This window comes from Grampus griseus (assembly GCF_964374135.1).
Source record: "Grampus griseus genome assembly, chromosome: 10".
In the NCBI taxonomy this organism is placed as follows: Eukaryota; Metazoa; Chordata; class Mammalia; order Artiodactyla; family Delphinidae; genus Grampus; species Grampus griseus.
The window spans coordinates 10,858,943-10,874,443 of NC_139004.1; the positions used below are offsets into that span (position 1 = coordinate 10,858,943).

General features: G+C 44.4%; 1 protein-coding gene across 2 annotated transcripts; it reads right to left on the reverse strand.

Moving 5' to 3' along the window:
• Nucleotides 1–14,186: 14,186 nt before the first annotated feature.
• Nucleotides 14,187–15,077, reverse strand: LOC309828615 (F-actin-capping protein subunit alpha-1-like; the record flags this gene model as incomplete). 2 transcript variants are annotated; one of them, XM_082664062.1, is made up of 2 exons in its annotated part: nucleotides 14,187–14,646; nucleotides 14,854–15,071. In XM_082664062.1, the coding sequence occupies 2 exons, from the start codon at nucleotides 15,069–15,071 to the stop codon at nucleotides 14,187–14,189; spliced, it is 678 nt and encodes a 225-aa protein (XP_082520188.1). The 2 variants fall into 2 exon arrangements, with proteins under 2 accessions (XP_082520188.1, XP_082520189.1); XM_082664063.1 differs by having other exon boundaries at nucleotides 14,187–15,077.
• Nucleotides 15,078–15,501: the final 424 nt, after the last annotated feature.

Here is a 15,501-nt window from a genome sequence, read left to right on the forward strand (position 1 = left end):
CACTGCCGAGGTACTAAGGGTTAGGCTAGCAATTCCTGTAAGTACCATCTCTGTCTCTTTTCATGTGAGCATATGTTTTATGACAGCCCCCTCTGGGAAGATGTGCCTGCGTCCGGCTCCCAGCTGTGTGTGTCCCATTCTACCAGCTTCAAATGCCTTCTCTGGTAAGAAAGGGAAAATGGTGACACAGGGAGGGATGTGTGATAGTCACTTGTGTCCAGAACTCGATCATGTTTCAGAAGTTTATGACAGCGTATTAAGAAATGAGGACATTAGATGCAACCTAAGTTTCTAAGGAAGGGTTTTGCCTTATTTCCAACGCTCATCTGTAAACTTCAGCCACGGCACCAGCAGGCAGCTGGGAATCTCTAATTGACAGCAGGAGGGGCAGGGTAGGGTACAAAGGGCACTCAGAGCTGGTTACGGAGGCAGCATGCAGGGTGGGTGGGCACTCCAAGTAACCGTCTTAGTGTACAGATGGAAGGTGGTGCCTTGGCCTCCCGCTTCCTACCCCTACACCTCCTGGATGAATTACCTTTAGCCTCCACCATATGGTGATACTTGATATTTTCTGAAATAATAACAGAGACCATGCGTCATCCAGCTATCATTTCTTCCCTGGAATGATCACTAAACGTGCACTACCTCTGATCCTTATAGCTCTGCATGGCCTGGAGAACCTCAGAGCTACTCTTCAGACTCTATACCACCTTGAAGCTCCCATGGTCTTTCTAAAGGTTCACTCTTACTCTGTCCTCCTTGTGGATGAGAAAAGGAGCGCAGTTCAGTTAAGAGAGATTTCATGCCCCAGGAGATGGTCAGCTTCTTTTGCCTTTTCTTCTGCAGAGTGAATAATTCTATCCTCTTTCCATTTACTCATGAACTTCTGCGCCAACTTTCTTGTCATCTTTTTTGTCTCCTTCTGTGCTTAGAAAACTGGGCCATTGTTTTTCAAGGCTCTTTCTAAAACACAATGATCTCATTTTGTTGTATATTTCTGATGAGTACAACATGTCTAAGTAGACTTTAATTCAACTGTAGAGTTGAATTGAAAATTGTATTAACTGTGGTCATTCGATACATAACTGTATGAATTTAATCGACATTTTTGCCCCCATAGCTAATATTTTTCTTGCTATAAAATCATAGCTAGAAAAATTAAAAGATCTAATAAGCCGGTTCTCAAACCTCTGACCACTAAAACTATGAAACACATGAAGCTGTGTAAAATACCCAGACTTCATTGTTTCAGTGTATATTCCTTCTTTCTCTGCAAGGTGTAACAGGAAAACAAACCAAAACAAAAACATTGGACTTGAGCCCTTAATCCAATACTTTGTCTTCATGAACTCAGGTGAGTCATTTTACCCCTCTGTGTCCCCACTTCCTCATTTATAAAATAATAGTGTTGGATTATATCAAGTGGGTTTTTCACAGCTCTTTGTTTTGCCACGAAAACCTTTCTTAAAAGAAATCTTTAGGTAGAAGCACAGTGCATAGAACAGATAAAAGCAGAGCTCTCTGGATGAAGCAGGGATGGCGAGACCCCCAACCCCAAGACTCATCCGCTTAAACCCTCCACCTAACTCTCACCCATTCCTACCTCATTTTAACAACGTATGGTTTCATATACAAGCACAGCTTGGGTACCTGTGAGCCTTTACACTCATAGCACATGTCTTGATAGGAATACATGCAACTGTGTGAGATTATGTGTGTTTCTGTTAGTGGATAGAAGAAATCCAAATTTCCCTCATGCACCTTCTGAGACTAGAAGTGAGATCAAAGGTCGCAAGCTCACTGGTCATGAGCCTGACACAGAATGGCAGCCCCGTGCCCACTAGCCCCAAGGATTCCTGGTACCCACCCTCCTGGGAGGGAGAGTAGATAGTCTCATTTGTGCTCTAGGAGATGCAGCTGCCCTTCTGCTGCAACTCCACTGGAAGAGCAGAGGCTTCCTCTGCCCTGGACACCAGAACACCTGCCGGTGGCCATCACATCCACTGCTCCACCAGGCAAGGTTGTCTCTTGCTGGCTGGTGGTTCCACACCATCTATCACTGTTCTGAGGAGCAGGTGGGGCTCTGCGGTTTCTCCAGTGGCCACAGCGCCCCCAGGAGGCTGTGCTACTGCTTGGCCCTCTCTCCTGGGCAGCAGCATCCCCAATGCCGTGAGCACTTACCAGACCAACGCCTCGCGGCATGGCGGGAAGCATGCCTTCTTCAGTTTCGAAGCAGTGTCACTCAGGCCTCAAGATTTTATGAATTTCAAGAAACACCTCTTTCAGTTTTTATTTACACGCTTTCCGCATTGCCACCTCTTCACAGGACTCAAGCAGGCGGGTATCGAAGCAGGGGATGCATCTATGGGACAGAGATCACACGATCCTCAGAACTGCCCTCCCCTAGAAGGATGAAGACGTTCTTACTGAGTCAAGGTCATTATGCCTGGCTTATTTCTCCCTTAATGCTCTCCCAGGAGGCTTCTCAGCCCCTGTGCAGATAACCTTCAGTTCTCCAGATGTGTCCCAGCGTGCTGGAGCCCCAGCTGACCCACCCTGGGCTCTTCCTGAGACCCTTTATGCGCACGTATGTGGATGAATCGGTGTGTGGTTACAGAATAAATCAAGAGCAGCTTGTCGGCAAGATAACCGACAGCGAGGGGGTTGGGATCTTCCCCTCAAGGTTTCATTTCGGGAAGCATATGGAAACTCTAAGTGTGATAGGTAGAGATTAACTACTTAATTCTTCAGCTGGAATCAAACTGGGAGGCTTCAGAACAATCGGGCTATGCGTAAGAGGAAGGGGCTTCAGATCTGGGTAGGAAAAGGCTTACTTCTCCAGCAATGACACTGCTTTGGTTTTTGGCAACTGGTGTCAGAAATAACACAAAGAAAGCCTGTGAGTAAGAACTCTGTTTAGATAAGTATTTCCCAAAGAGTGCCGTGCACAACCGCCTGTATTATGAGATTCCCTGGAAGTAAACAAATGTATGAACAGGTCTGGAGACCTCCACATCCTGTCCTAGAGGGTGTATTTGGCACACTCCAGATGAGAGAAAATGTTGAGTAGAGAAACTTTTAATATATTGACAACGGAAATCTTTTTAAAAAAATCTAACACATTAATATCCTCAGAAGTAATGTTTTATGGAGAGCATTTTGAGAAAGTTTGCTTAGAACAGGGGTCAGAAAACTTTTTCTATAAAAAATCAAATAGGAAAACCTTTCAGCTTTGTGGCCATACGCTCTGTGGCAATGACTCTGCTGTAGCACGAACGCAGCCGGAGACAGCACGTAAACCAGCCAGCGTGGCCGCGTTCCAAGAAAACTGGTTATGGACACTGAAATTTAAATTTCATGTCATTTTCATGTGTCACAAAATACTATTTTTCTTTTGGCTTTTTCCAACCACTTAAAAAAGGAAAAAAAAAATTCTTAGCTTGAGAGGGCTGTACAAAAACAAGTGGTGAGCTGAATTTGACCTCCAGGTTGTAGTTTCCTGACCCAGGGCTTGGAAGCAGCATCAGCTAGGAAAGGAAGTGAACATCTGTGCAGATACCAGACCCAGAGTCCACGGAGCAGAAACCCTGTCTGTGTACCCCCCCGTTCAATCTCCAGTGCTCAGTTTGCCGCCTAGGACTTTGACGAACCGTACGGTACATGCTCGTAAATGTTTTTTGAATGAAGGGATAACCATCGATTCAATTTATCTGTTAGTAGCATGGGCAGAAGTTAGTTTGTACTGGTCCTGATTGCTGGATGTCATCATAAGTGGCAAATAGGAACCCATGACTCTGAGGCATTCAATGCCAGCAAGAATTTCTACTAGAGAAAGGACTTGAGGACACGGGGAGGGGGTAGGGGAAGCTGGGACGACGTGAGAGAGCGGCATGACATATATACACTACCAAACGTAAAATAGATAGCTAGTGGGAAGCAGCCGCATAGCACAGGGACATCAGCTCGGTGCTTTGTGACCACCTAGAGGGGTGGGATAGGGAGGGTGGGAGTGAGGGAGACGCAAGAGATATGGGAACATATGTATATGTATAACTGATACACTTTGTTATAAAGCAGAAACTAACATACCATTGTAAAGCAATTATACTCCAATAAAGATGTTAAAAAAAAAGAATTTCACACTTTTTTGAATAGCCTTTGATTGTAGGTACAGACTGTTGCGGCCGCCTGGGGTACGAGCAGGCTGTCTGGCAGGAGTAAAAATAAATGCATTGTAAAAGTTGCCTTGTCTTTGCAAGATAGGAATTTAGAGTCAGTGGCAACATCTGGGTCAGAACATATATCTGTTTCTAGATACTTCTTTTACTTACAGCTGACTTTTTACTTGCTTCCTGGAAAGGCTCTGTTTTGGTGTCCCCATGACATCCATTTGTCTCCATCAGTCTCCCCAGAGTTCACTGCCACAAGCCTGCTTTTTGGGCTTACTCTCAAGTCAGTCTCTTTCTGGGACTGTCTCGTCCTTTGGAAGTTTCCATTGGTAACGTGGAGTCACTGGATGACAAACCTTCTGCCTGGCTGCAGACGCACGTCCTCATTGACACCCTCCCTGATACTCCAGGTCTGTGCAGTACTCCTTCCTCTGAACATATGGATCCCTCTCTCCCTCCCTCCCTCCCTCCCTTCCTTCCTTCCTCCATTCATTCAAAACATGCTTACTGAACAAATGCTCACCCACACACTGCTATGGCCTGGGGGAAAGAAAAACCACCTCCCTTCGAAGAGTTCACAACGTAATGGGAGAGCCAGAGACAACAGACGATGAGAACAACTTCACTAACGCTGAGAACCTCTCCACCTGCTCCTGGCCACACGCAGCCTGGTATTTTCAGTGCCCTTTTCTGGGGCTGATGCTAGAAGCTCCAGCTGGTTATGGATTCTTGAGGGCAGACGCCATGCCCTTTGTCTTTCTCACCTCAGAAGTGCCTACAGTGACCACTTAGCAGAGTAGACTCTCATCACGTGTCTGCAGACTTTATTTTAAAGGTTTCGACATGGGATGCTTGGTTTCCTCATGACCGAGGTTCACCCAGACGTGTGTGCGCTTGGTGACCAGTGGACCCGATGGTAGAGGGGAGGGGCGGGAAGCTGCAGTGGGATGGGCACCTGTTCTGGGTGGCACAGGAGAGGCAGCAGGGCTGCAGCAAACAGGAGGGCGCAGGAAGGGATTAGCCCGCCCTCCCCCTCAGGACCCAGAACAGTGTGTCTGGTGGACCCTTGGCTACTGTGGGCCTCGAAGAACTCACTTTCTAGGTCTAACCCCCATTCCAGGAAGAGGGTCCCTCCAGATCAGATCTTATTGAAGGGGAGGTGGGGACACTTCCGTTTCTATAGGAATTTTCAAAACAACAGGGTAGCTTCAGCAAAATGGCCGAGCCACGCAGTAGGGCCGGACGTCAGACAGCAGCGGCCCTGCCCAGTGCCTGCTCGCAACCCCACCAGCCATACGACAGCCTGGCCACATAGTCAACGTAGCTACAGCTGCGACCCCTGCCTCAGTTTCACATGGAGAGGTGGGGTTCTGATGGTAAGGCTTTGGAATTAAGCCTCCACTGGTTTAGTACCTTTTTCTCTGTTGTCTGGGACAAATGATTTTATCCTTCCGAGCTTCAGTGTTTGCATCTACAAGATGGGGACAATAATATGTTTTGCCGTTGTGAGGACTGCAGGAGAGAACGTTTGTTAAGAGCCAGGCCCCAGTAAGCACATTACAAATGGTAGCTGGTGTCATGACCTTTCTCCCGCAGGGACTGTCTGCAGGGCCACGCTCACTCCTGGCCACTGCCGTTCGTGGGCCCGGGAAGCCCCGTGTTCTGCAGAGTGAATCAGCTTGATTTGCAATGGTGACCCCCTCGGGTGTTCAGGTTTAACTTTCCGTACCTCTATCTACGAAGCACCTTACCGTTCCTCCATCTGTCTCTCGTCTCCATATATGGTGGTTCCAGATTCCAGATGTCTCCTGCCCTTAACGAATACGGGGCTTGTGTTTCTGTTTCTTGTTCTCTGTGCTGTTTCGGAGCAGTTCTGGAAAAAAAGAAGGAGGGCGGAAACATCTTTGCTCTGTCATCTAAAAACCTGGTCATCTTTTCAGATACATCGAAAAGCACAACACGTAAAAGAATATCTTAGAAATCAAAAGTAAAGGCAGATCCTTCCCTCCCACCTCCTCCTTCCGTACTCCCCTCCCACCTCCTCCTTCCATACTCCCCTCCCACCTCCTCCTTCCGTACTCCCCTCCCACCTCCTCGTTCCATACTCCCCTCCCACCTCCTCCTTCCGTACTCCCCCAAATGCAATAAAGACACAATAGCGCGCTTATTCCGTCTCCCTGCCTCTGCTGCCATCAGCATATTCCTCCTGCGGGTCCCACAGGCCCCGCTCACAGATGAAGCAGTCAAGGCTGCAGCCTGACTGACTTGTAGGGAGGGGGGTGTAATCGGAGGGAGGAGAACATTGCAACAACCCAGCTGCTCTTGCGAGGTTGATTTCCATTTTGGAAAATAGCAGAAGCAATTACCGTGGCTCATTAGAAGGCCTAACACACTGGCTGCAAAACTATATTTGGAAAACCGTATTCACTTAGCTCCAGAGTGGTGAGAGGGTGTGAGAGGGTGGCAGGAAGTGGAAAAGACAGACCAGGGCTGGCCACTGTGGAGACTCGAATCTGCAAACAGGTGATTTGATTGAATTCTGCGAGGAACGAGGCACTGATGGAGCTGGGACACAGGGCCCACCTGGACCTGCGTCTCGATGCTCTGAACCTCGGGAAGCTCCAGCCCTTTAGAAAATTGAGGTTGTTCATGGAGAGGCCCTTCTGCCGAGTGGGAAGTGGGGTGAGATAGAGTCTCTTTCATGTGTCCTTCTGAGAAAGCCCAGCTTCCACCTCGGATGTCCAGGGAGCAGCGGTGGGCTTCTGTGGTCTCCCTTGAATTTGCCGTTCAATTACATCAGGGCCTGTGGGCCTTTGGAACAAGTTTTCATTCTTATCTATCTGCTGCTTTCTGACTAGGAAGTGTCGACAACACAGGCTGTTAGCTCCTGTCTTGTATTTGCTCATAACTAAAAGGAAGGTTCTGGGATGGGAAGGACATACTTTGGGCAAGAAAGGCATGGTTCAAGAAGTTTGTGGGGTAGGACTCTACCCCAGATAGAACTTGAAAAAAAATCACCTCTGCTCTCTACTGTTGGATGAGGGCAACTGGAGCCCTTCATCCCAGTAATACTTCTTAGATAAGTTATGTGATGGAGCTATTTAATTTGTACTTAAATAATCCTCAATGTTGGTATGGTTCCTTATATTTTACAAGATACTTCCTTTATATTTTACCAGGGCTGTCAAGAGCTGCTTCCTACTAAAAAGTAGGGGGGAGTCCCCGCCAGCAAGCATGGTGGGGGGAATGGTCTCCATGTAGTGTTTGTATTGACAGGCAACAGGCAGGATCCAGGCACCTGGGGAGATTCCACAGTCTAGGAAATTTGTATTTGCTTCCCCTGCCCTGTTGATGACCCCTGGCTTTCTCATAAAATATCTCACTTAAAACCCAGGTACATATTATTGTTTCTATTTTGCAGAGGAATAAAATGAAGTTCAAGAATTTTTTACAACTTGCCCAGGGCCACCCATCTACAGAACAACATGGCTGAGACGTCAACTCAAGTTACTCTTATGTCGGTTCCTCTTGACCATAGTGCCTTAGTCAGAAGTGTACCTCCCTTAGGCAGGAATGTACAGTGGAGAAAGGACAGCCCCTTCAATAAGTGGTGCTGGGAAAACTGGACGGCTACATGTAAAAGTATGAGATTAGATCACTCCCTAACACCATACACAAAAATAAGCTCAAAATGGATTAAAGACCTAAATGTAAGGCCAGAAACTATCAAACTCTTAGAGGAAAACACAGGCAGGACACTCTATGACATAAATCACAGCGAGATCCTTTTTGGCCCACCTCCTAGAGAAATGGAAATGAAAACAAAAATAAGCAAATGGGACCTGATGAAACTTCAAAGCTTTTGCACAGCAAAGGAAACCATAAACAAGACCAAAAGACAACCCTCAGAATGGGAGAAAATATTTGCAAATGAAGCAACTGACAAAGGATTAATCTCCAAAATTTATAAGCAGCTCATGCAGCTTAATAACAAACAACCCAATCCAAAAACGGGCAGAAGACCTAAATAGACATTTCTCCAAAGAAGATATACAGACTGCCAACGAACACATGAAAGAATGCTCAACATCACTAATAATTAGAGAAACGCAAATCAAAACTACAATGAGATACCATCTCACACCAGTCAGAATGGCCATCATCAAAAAATCTAGAAACAATAAATGCTGGAGAGGGTGTGGAGAAAAGGGAACCCTCTTGCACTGTTGGTGGGAATGTAAATTGATACAGCCACTGTGGAGAACAGTATGGAGGTTCCTTAAAAAACTACAAATAGAACTACCATATGACCCAGCAATCGCACTACTGGGCATATACCCTGAGAAGACCATAATTCAAAAAGAGTCATGTACCATAATGTTCATTGCAGCTCTATTTACAATAGCCTGGAGATGGAAACAACCTAAGTGTCCATCATTGGATGAATGGATAAAGAAGATGTGGCACATATACACAATGGAATATTACTCAGCCATAAAAAGAAACGAAATTGAGCTATTTGTAATGAGGTGGATAGACCTAGAGTCTGTCATACAGAGTGAAGTATGTCAGAAAGAGAGAGACAACTACCGTATGCTAACACGTATATATGGAATTTAAGGGAAAAAAAATGTCATGAAGAACCTAGGGGTAAAACAGGAATAAAGGACACAGACCTACTAGAGAACGGACTTGAGGATATGGGGAGGGGGAAGGGTAGGCTGTGACAAAGCGAGAGAGAGGCATGGACATATACACACTACCAAACGTAAGGTAGATAGCTAGTGGGAAGCATCCGCATAGCACAGGGAGATCAGCTCGGTGCTTTGTGACCGCCTGGAGGGGTGGGATAGGGAGGGTGGGAGGGAGGGAGACGCAAGAGGGAAGAGATATGGGAACATATGTATATATATAACTGATTCATTTTGTTGTGATGCAGAAACAAACACACCATTGTAAAGCAATTATACTCCAATAAAGATGTTAAAACTAAATTTAAAAAAAAAAAAAAAAAAGAAAAGAAATGTACCTCCCTTAATGGAAATCCTGAGTGACAACTGAATCATCTAGGATTTATTTATCTTGAGTCTGGGGAACTTGCCCCAAGGAGACAGGTTTACTGTCTTTCTGGTCTACCAGCCTTATTTAGCATATGACTTCTGTCCTTATGCTTATAAGATGTCTGCTGTTCCTCAAGGAATCATATCCTCTTTCTAGGAAGAAGAAAGAAGTTTTCTAGAGCCAATGTAACAAAGTACCACAAACTGGGTGGCTTAAAACAATAGAAATTTATCCTCTCACAGTTCTGGAGGCTGGAAGTCCAAAATTAAGGTGTGGGCAGGGCCGTCCTCCCCCTGAAGGCTCTAGGGAAGAATCCTTCCTTGCTTCTTCCAGCTTCTGGGGTTGCCAGCAATCCTTGGTTTTCCTTGGCTTGTAGATACATCACTCCAAGCTCTGCCTCCATCTTCAAATGGCCTTCTCCCCTGTGTGTCTGCAACTGTGTGTCCAGATTTCCATCTTTTTATAAGGACATCAGTCATATTAGATTTAGGGCCTATCCTAAATCAGTAAGACCTCATCTTAACTTGATTACATCTGCAAAGACCCGTTTTCCAAATAAGGTTGTGGTTATGGTAGACATTAATTATTGGGGGATACCATTCAACCCAGTACAAAAGGGTAGAGGCAATGCCAGCAGATTTCTCCTGTGTCCTATGGTCACCTTAACTGCAAGGGAGCTTGGAAAATCAAGGAGAGGCAGGCAAGGGAGGAGGAAATTGGAAGGGAAGTTAGGTAAGTCTGATACACACAGCTATTGTTTAACCAGCTTCTTTGTTTCAGACGAAAGGGAACTAGCATCTTCTGAGATCATACAGTAGTCTTAGGTTCTTTATATACACTACCCTATTTAATATTGTAGCTCCTTTCCATGTGTCTCTCTTATTGGGTTGTCGGCTCAGTGAAGGCAGGGCTGTATCTTCTATTTCTTTTATACACCATACAAATTGGAGCTCAGTACACATTATATTGACTAAATTATCGCCGAGTCTTCCTCACTTTTTGCTATAGCCCATTCTTTCCCAAGGGCCTCCTGATGTCAGCCATGGAAGTTGGTCCAGGCTTGATGTTGTTTTCCTTCTCCTCCTCCTTCTTCACCTCTGTTTGTTGTCATTGTTGTTATAAAGGAAATAAGCAGCAGTTATATTTCATAAGTAATTCAGTGGGCTGCCCTCATGTGACCCAGAAGAGTAAATCCTTTTCTAGGTATCCCCACCTTGGAAAGACTGTGAATGGGAAAGACTATGGAATAAAGGATTATTATTTTAAGAAGCTAAATTCTAATTCTGAAATGGAATCTAGAGTTACGTGCTCTGTTCTCTATAACCACAACTGTTCTGTTTCCAGTTTTTAGAACTGCTCTCATTTGTCTTAATCAATCCTTATAAGTGTTTCTGAAGGAAAAGGAGAAGGATATTAGAATCAAGACCCAATATCTAAAAAATCATACCTAGGAAGATAAATATATAGGTAGACAGGAGGAAAGATGGACAGATAAATGGAAAGGTAGACCAGGTATCTGAAAGGAAACTAGGGAGTTCAGAGTGAGTGCCATGCTCACTCCCTGCCCTTTGTACCAGGAATTCCACCTCCCTGGGCATAGCTGACTGGACTGAAGATGAGCACCTGGCCCAGAGGCAATCATCAGTGGCACTGGCTGTGGTCCAGAGGGGCACAACAGGATTACCTGGAGAGACTTTTCAAAATGTCAGATGTCCAGTTCCATATCAGATGGAGATTTTAATTTATTCCATATCAGCGGGTCCCCTGGAAGTGTATTTTGAAAAAGCTGTACAGTTGCTTCTGATGGGCTCCCCTGGTAAGGAACCTCTGAGTGCTGGTTTCAAGGCAGTTTTTCCCCAAAGGGGTTCCTTATACTGCGTAGTGATTAGGCAAATCATTCACTCCTCCTTTCTGGAGGAGTCTGACTTCAGAACTCACAGAGGGCTGATGATGCTGGGGAGTCCAGAACAGGGGAACTGGTGAGCCAGGGGACCTGTTTCACAGACATGGCAGAGCCCTGGAGCAGAGAAGGAAGGCTGCCTGGTCTGAGCAGAAGTGAGCAGAGAGACGCTGTGTCCTCAGAGGGGCTATCAGGTTATAAAGCTCCAAATGGACCCTCAATAGTGAGATCCATGCTCCTTTTCCCAGTGGAGCTTCCTGAGTGCTCGCCTGCTTGTGTGTACCTTATAAACACCCATCACCGACGTAACCCCAGGATGTCTCTACTGTCTGCAAACTGAAAGAACTCAACATAGAAAAGTATCTGTATAGATTCACTGAATACTCCTCAAGCGTTTATTTTATAATGAGAATACAAGTAAGATAGAGAACATACATATTCTTCCCTGAAGAAGTGGATAACACAGACTGTGTCCCTATCTGCATGGAGCTTGCATCCTATTTGGTTAATTAAACAACTGCGAAGAAATCAATAAGATACTTTCAGATGACAGTAAGTGTTGTGTTGGAGAATGACGGGGGAGGGCCACACATTGGATTGGCTGGTCAGCGCAGACGTCAATAATTCTGGGCAGCCCTTCTTTTCATCACTTGGGGCCAGCTTCTTTCCTAACTGAAGGCGTAGCAGGACTGCAGCAAAGGGTGGAAGGCCAGGCAAGTTTTGCAAATTACAAGGGATTCCTTGAGACAGAAGCATCCTTCTGACAAATATCTATCTCCCCCAGAGATTGGAGGGGAGAGGAGTGAAAGAAGAGGGAGGGAGCATGGAGGAAGGGAAGGTGATCCTCTCCAAATCGATTAGGAATGAATGTAAGACTTGTTCCCAAATTAAAATAACTGTCTACTAAAGGCAGGTTTCCTTAGAGCCACCCTTAGATGCTAATGACCTTCAGCTGTTTAAAACTCCTATCCCCTTCTCCCTCTAGTCTGCCTGGGTCTCTCTCCTCCCTCCACCTCACCTCGTCCCCCTGTTCCTCCTCCTTTCTTTCCTCTCTCCCTCATACCGTGTTACCATTATTGTCAGCAGAACGAGCTGCATGCATGCCAAATCAGGTCATTCACAAATATAGAACAAACGTCTGTCACTACAGATTTACCATGACTAAATGACTAAAGCATGGCCCTTCTGTCTGTGAAAAGTGTGCCCATTAGTTACGTGGCGTCATAGCCTGCATAGCCTTTTAACCCTCTACCTTAGCCTCACGGAGGTGAGCATTCCTCCAATACACATCCGTTTGAGTGTCTCTGAATGATTTATTGTGGCGGCGTGTCTAAAGAGAAGACAAAATCAGCCTTTGCATTTAACCCTCCCCCCAGCACACATGCAAAGCCATTTTCTGGAGTTGAGGGCTTAACTGTAAATATTTGTTCTGGCTGAAACCTGCTAGAGAATATTTACCTAAAATGAGATAACTAACAACACTCCATTAAAGAAAATGAGCATGAACTGACACAACTTTTCAAGAAAAATTGCTAACGAAACATTAACCTCAATTTACGTTATTTAGAATTCTCTTTTAGTTTTATTTTTTATTTTTATTTTTTAAAGAACAAAACAGGTGTATTTCTTTTTCACTACCTGATACAGAGGATCGTGTGGTATGGATGGATAGTATGAGTGACAAATAATACAAGTATATTTTACTTGAAATAAGCAAAAATGCTTACATAGCTCAACGGGTCACTTGGAAATAAGCTTGCTTGACTGTATTACCGAGCCAAAACGAAGCTGAAACACAGACTCTTCTTTGACATGTGTTTGGAGGAAGACACTACTTCGTTTTTAAAAAAACTGACCTTCTCTTAAGGCCTGGTCATCGAAGTATAAACAATGTAAATGAATCCGCCATTACCAATTGTCCTATCGTATCTATGTTACCTGTGCATTCTGAGATCACACCTGTACCTGCTGATAAACCTGGGAAGGGTTGCTCTAACACAGTTACATTTGAGTTGGCAGGCAGGACTGGGAAGACTAATTTGGAAAAAGTTTTACATCCTATTTAGAACAAATCACTAGTCTTCCCTCAAATAACAGGTTGTAATAGAAAGATACTGTCTGACTATGACTGTTAACTACGTTAACAAACATGGCTGTTTGATTCATTCGCTTATAGTACAATCCTGCCATAAAGTATTAAAGCACAGGGTAACTATCATTCCTTCAACATCTGCATTTTTTCAAGTTTTATACTCTACTATATCCCTAGTATGTCAGCAGTTTTTGAATATTACAAAAATAATAATAAATGGGTAAAACTCTTCTAAAAATGCACATGTCTATCACTATAATGGTACTAGATGGGAAGGAGACGATGAGGGAAGGGAAAACAGCAAACACATGCATTTGTAGGGAATGTGGTCCAAGTCTTTGGATTTAAAAATAACTTCCCCAGAGAAGCTGGCTATAATGGAATTTCCAGAAAACTTCCTTTGCCTCCAAAAAGGACCTGAAAAGCCCCAATCCAAACGTTTGAAACTATAGTTATGAGATGTTATAAATGATGATCAAAGCGATCGGAGGGAGAAGGATGAATGTGTCTTCCATTCAGCTATAGTTTGTAGCATAGCCTCTTTAGCTGTTGGTTGATCAGTAAAAACCAGTGAGGTGCCAGAAGTGCTGTGAAGGATGGGGTAGAAAAGCACTGAACACATTACCTGTCTGTGTCAGTAACAGGGCTTCATGGCTAGGAAAATTTTCTAAGTAGAAAAATGACTCCAGGATAGATATCTCTCTCCATCATTAAATGTGGTAGAATTAAAAAAAAAAAAAAAAGATTTACAAGTAGATATAGTGAAAACAGAAAATTACAAGGCAGAAAACACAAAAGAATCTAGACAATGCTATAAGTTCAACAGTATTCCATGAGACTAGAAAACCTGTTAACTTTAAAAGCCCTAGAAAAGTATCCCTCTTGTTTATAAATCACTTATTTATCATATGACCACACATTGACTCCTTTCTTTCCATGTACTGAAGAATCCTATATTCAGCCTTTAAGCATTCTGCATTTCTTTGCCAATCTTGTAGCTGAGTATCTTGTTCCAGTTGATTTTGGTGCAGGTAACTGGAAGTTGCTGGCACAAGGCCTTGAACGTGGTGTCTGAGATTGTTTGATAGTTTTCACTAATTGCTGTCTGATACTCATTTTCTGCATGCTCTATGATTTTAATAAACTCCTTGGCAGTTTGGACTTCATTCAAAACAGTGACTGAATCCTGTACATCTTTATGACTAACCAACTGAACACTGCCATCTTCATAACAGTGAACCTGTATCTTAAGTCCTCCAACCACTTGGGCTGTAGAGGGTGTGATGGTGAACTTCCATTCTGATCTCCAACGACCACTCCAGAAGTTTTTAGGCTGAAACTGGTGGTTTTCAATACATATGGCATACATGGATGCCATTTCTTCAATAACGGTCTGTTGCCCATCTATAGTTTTAGCATAAACAGTACAGAAGCCATTGGAATAATGATCTTTCACATAGGCCCTTAAAGCACTGTCACAGGATTCTCTCCAAGAATTCAGACCTCCATCTACTTCCTCTGGCTGAGAGTCACTTGCTTCCCTCCGTAAGTGATCAAACTTAAAGGAAATTTTGTTTCTTGGATCTAAAAATCTGCTATTACCCAGGTCACCATGTTCTGTAATTAAGAACTGATCTTCATATCCTTCTATCTTCACAGGCATGAATTGACCCATGTTATACTGGGCATATACATGTGCTGCCCCTTCCCTGGGGAGACCGTCATTATTAAGTAGTAGCCGGACATCGTTGAACACTTCATTAAATTCCGCTGGGGGTGCATGAGTGATGAATTTAGCAGCTATGCATACCTTCTCCTCATCCCACACCCAATCCTCCAAGTCGGCCATCTTGGGCTGCTCTCTAGATGTTTTAAATTCATCATGTACTTTTACCTTGTAAAAACCAGATCAGGGGCTTCCCTGGTGGCACAGTGGTTGAGAGTCCGCCTGCTGATGCAGGGGACACGGGTTCGTGCCCCGGTCCGGGAAGATCCCACATGTCGCGGAGCGGCTAGGCCCATGAGCCATGGCCGCTGAGCCTGCACGTCCGGAGGCTGTGCTCCGCAACGGGAGAGGCCACAACAGTGAGAGGCCCACGTACCGCAAAAAACAAAGAACAAAAAAACCCCAGATCAATTCTCCTTTCAATCTGATATTAAAATATATCTGATGATAACTGAGAGAAAGAAAAAGTGAGAAGAAAATAATAGTGATTTCTAAAGGAGAATAAAATGAATTTTTGAAATACCTATTTATCTTTAAAACAGTCTTGTTTTCA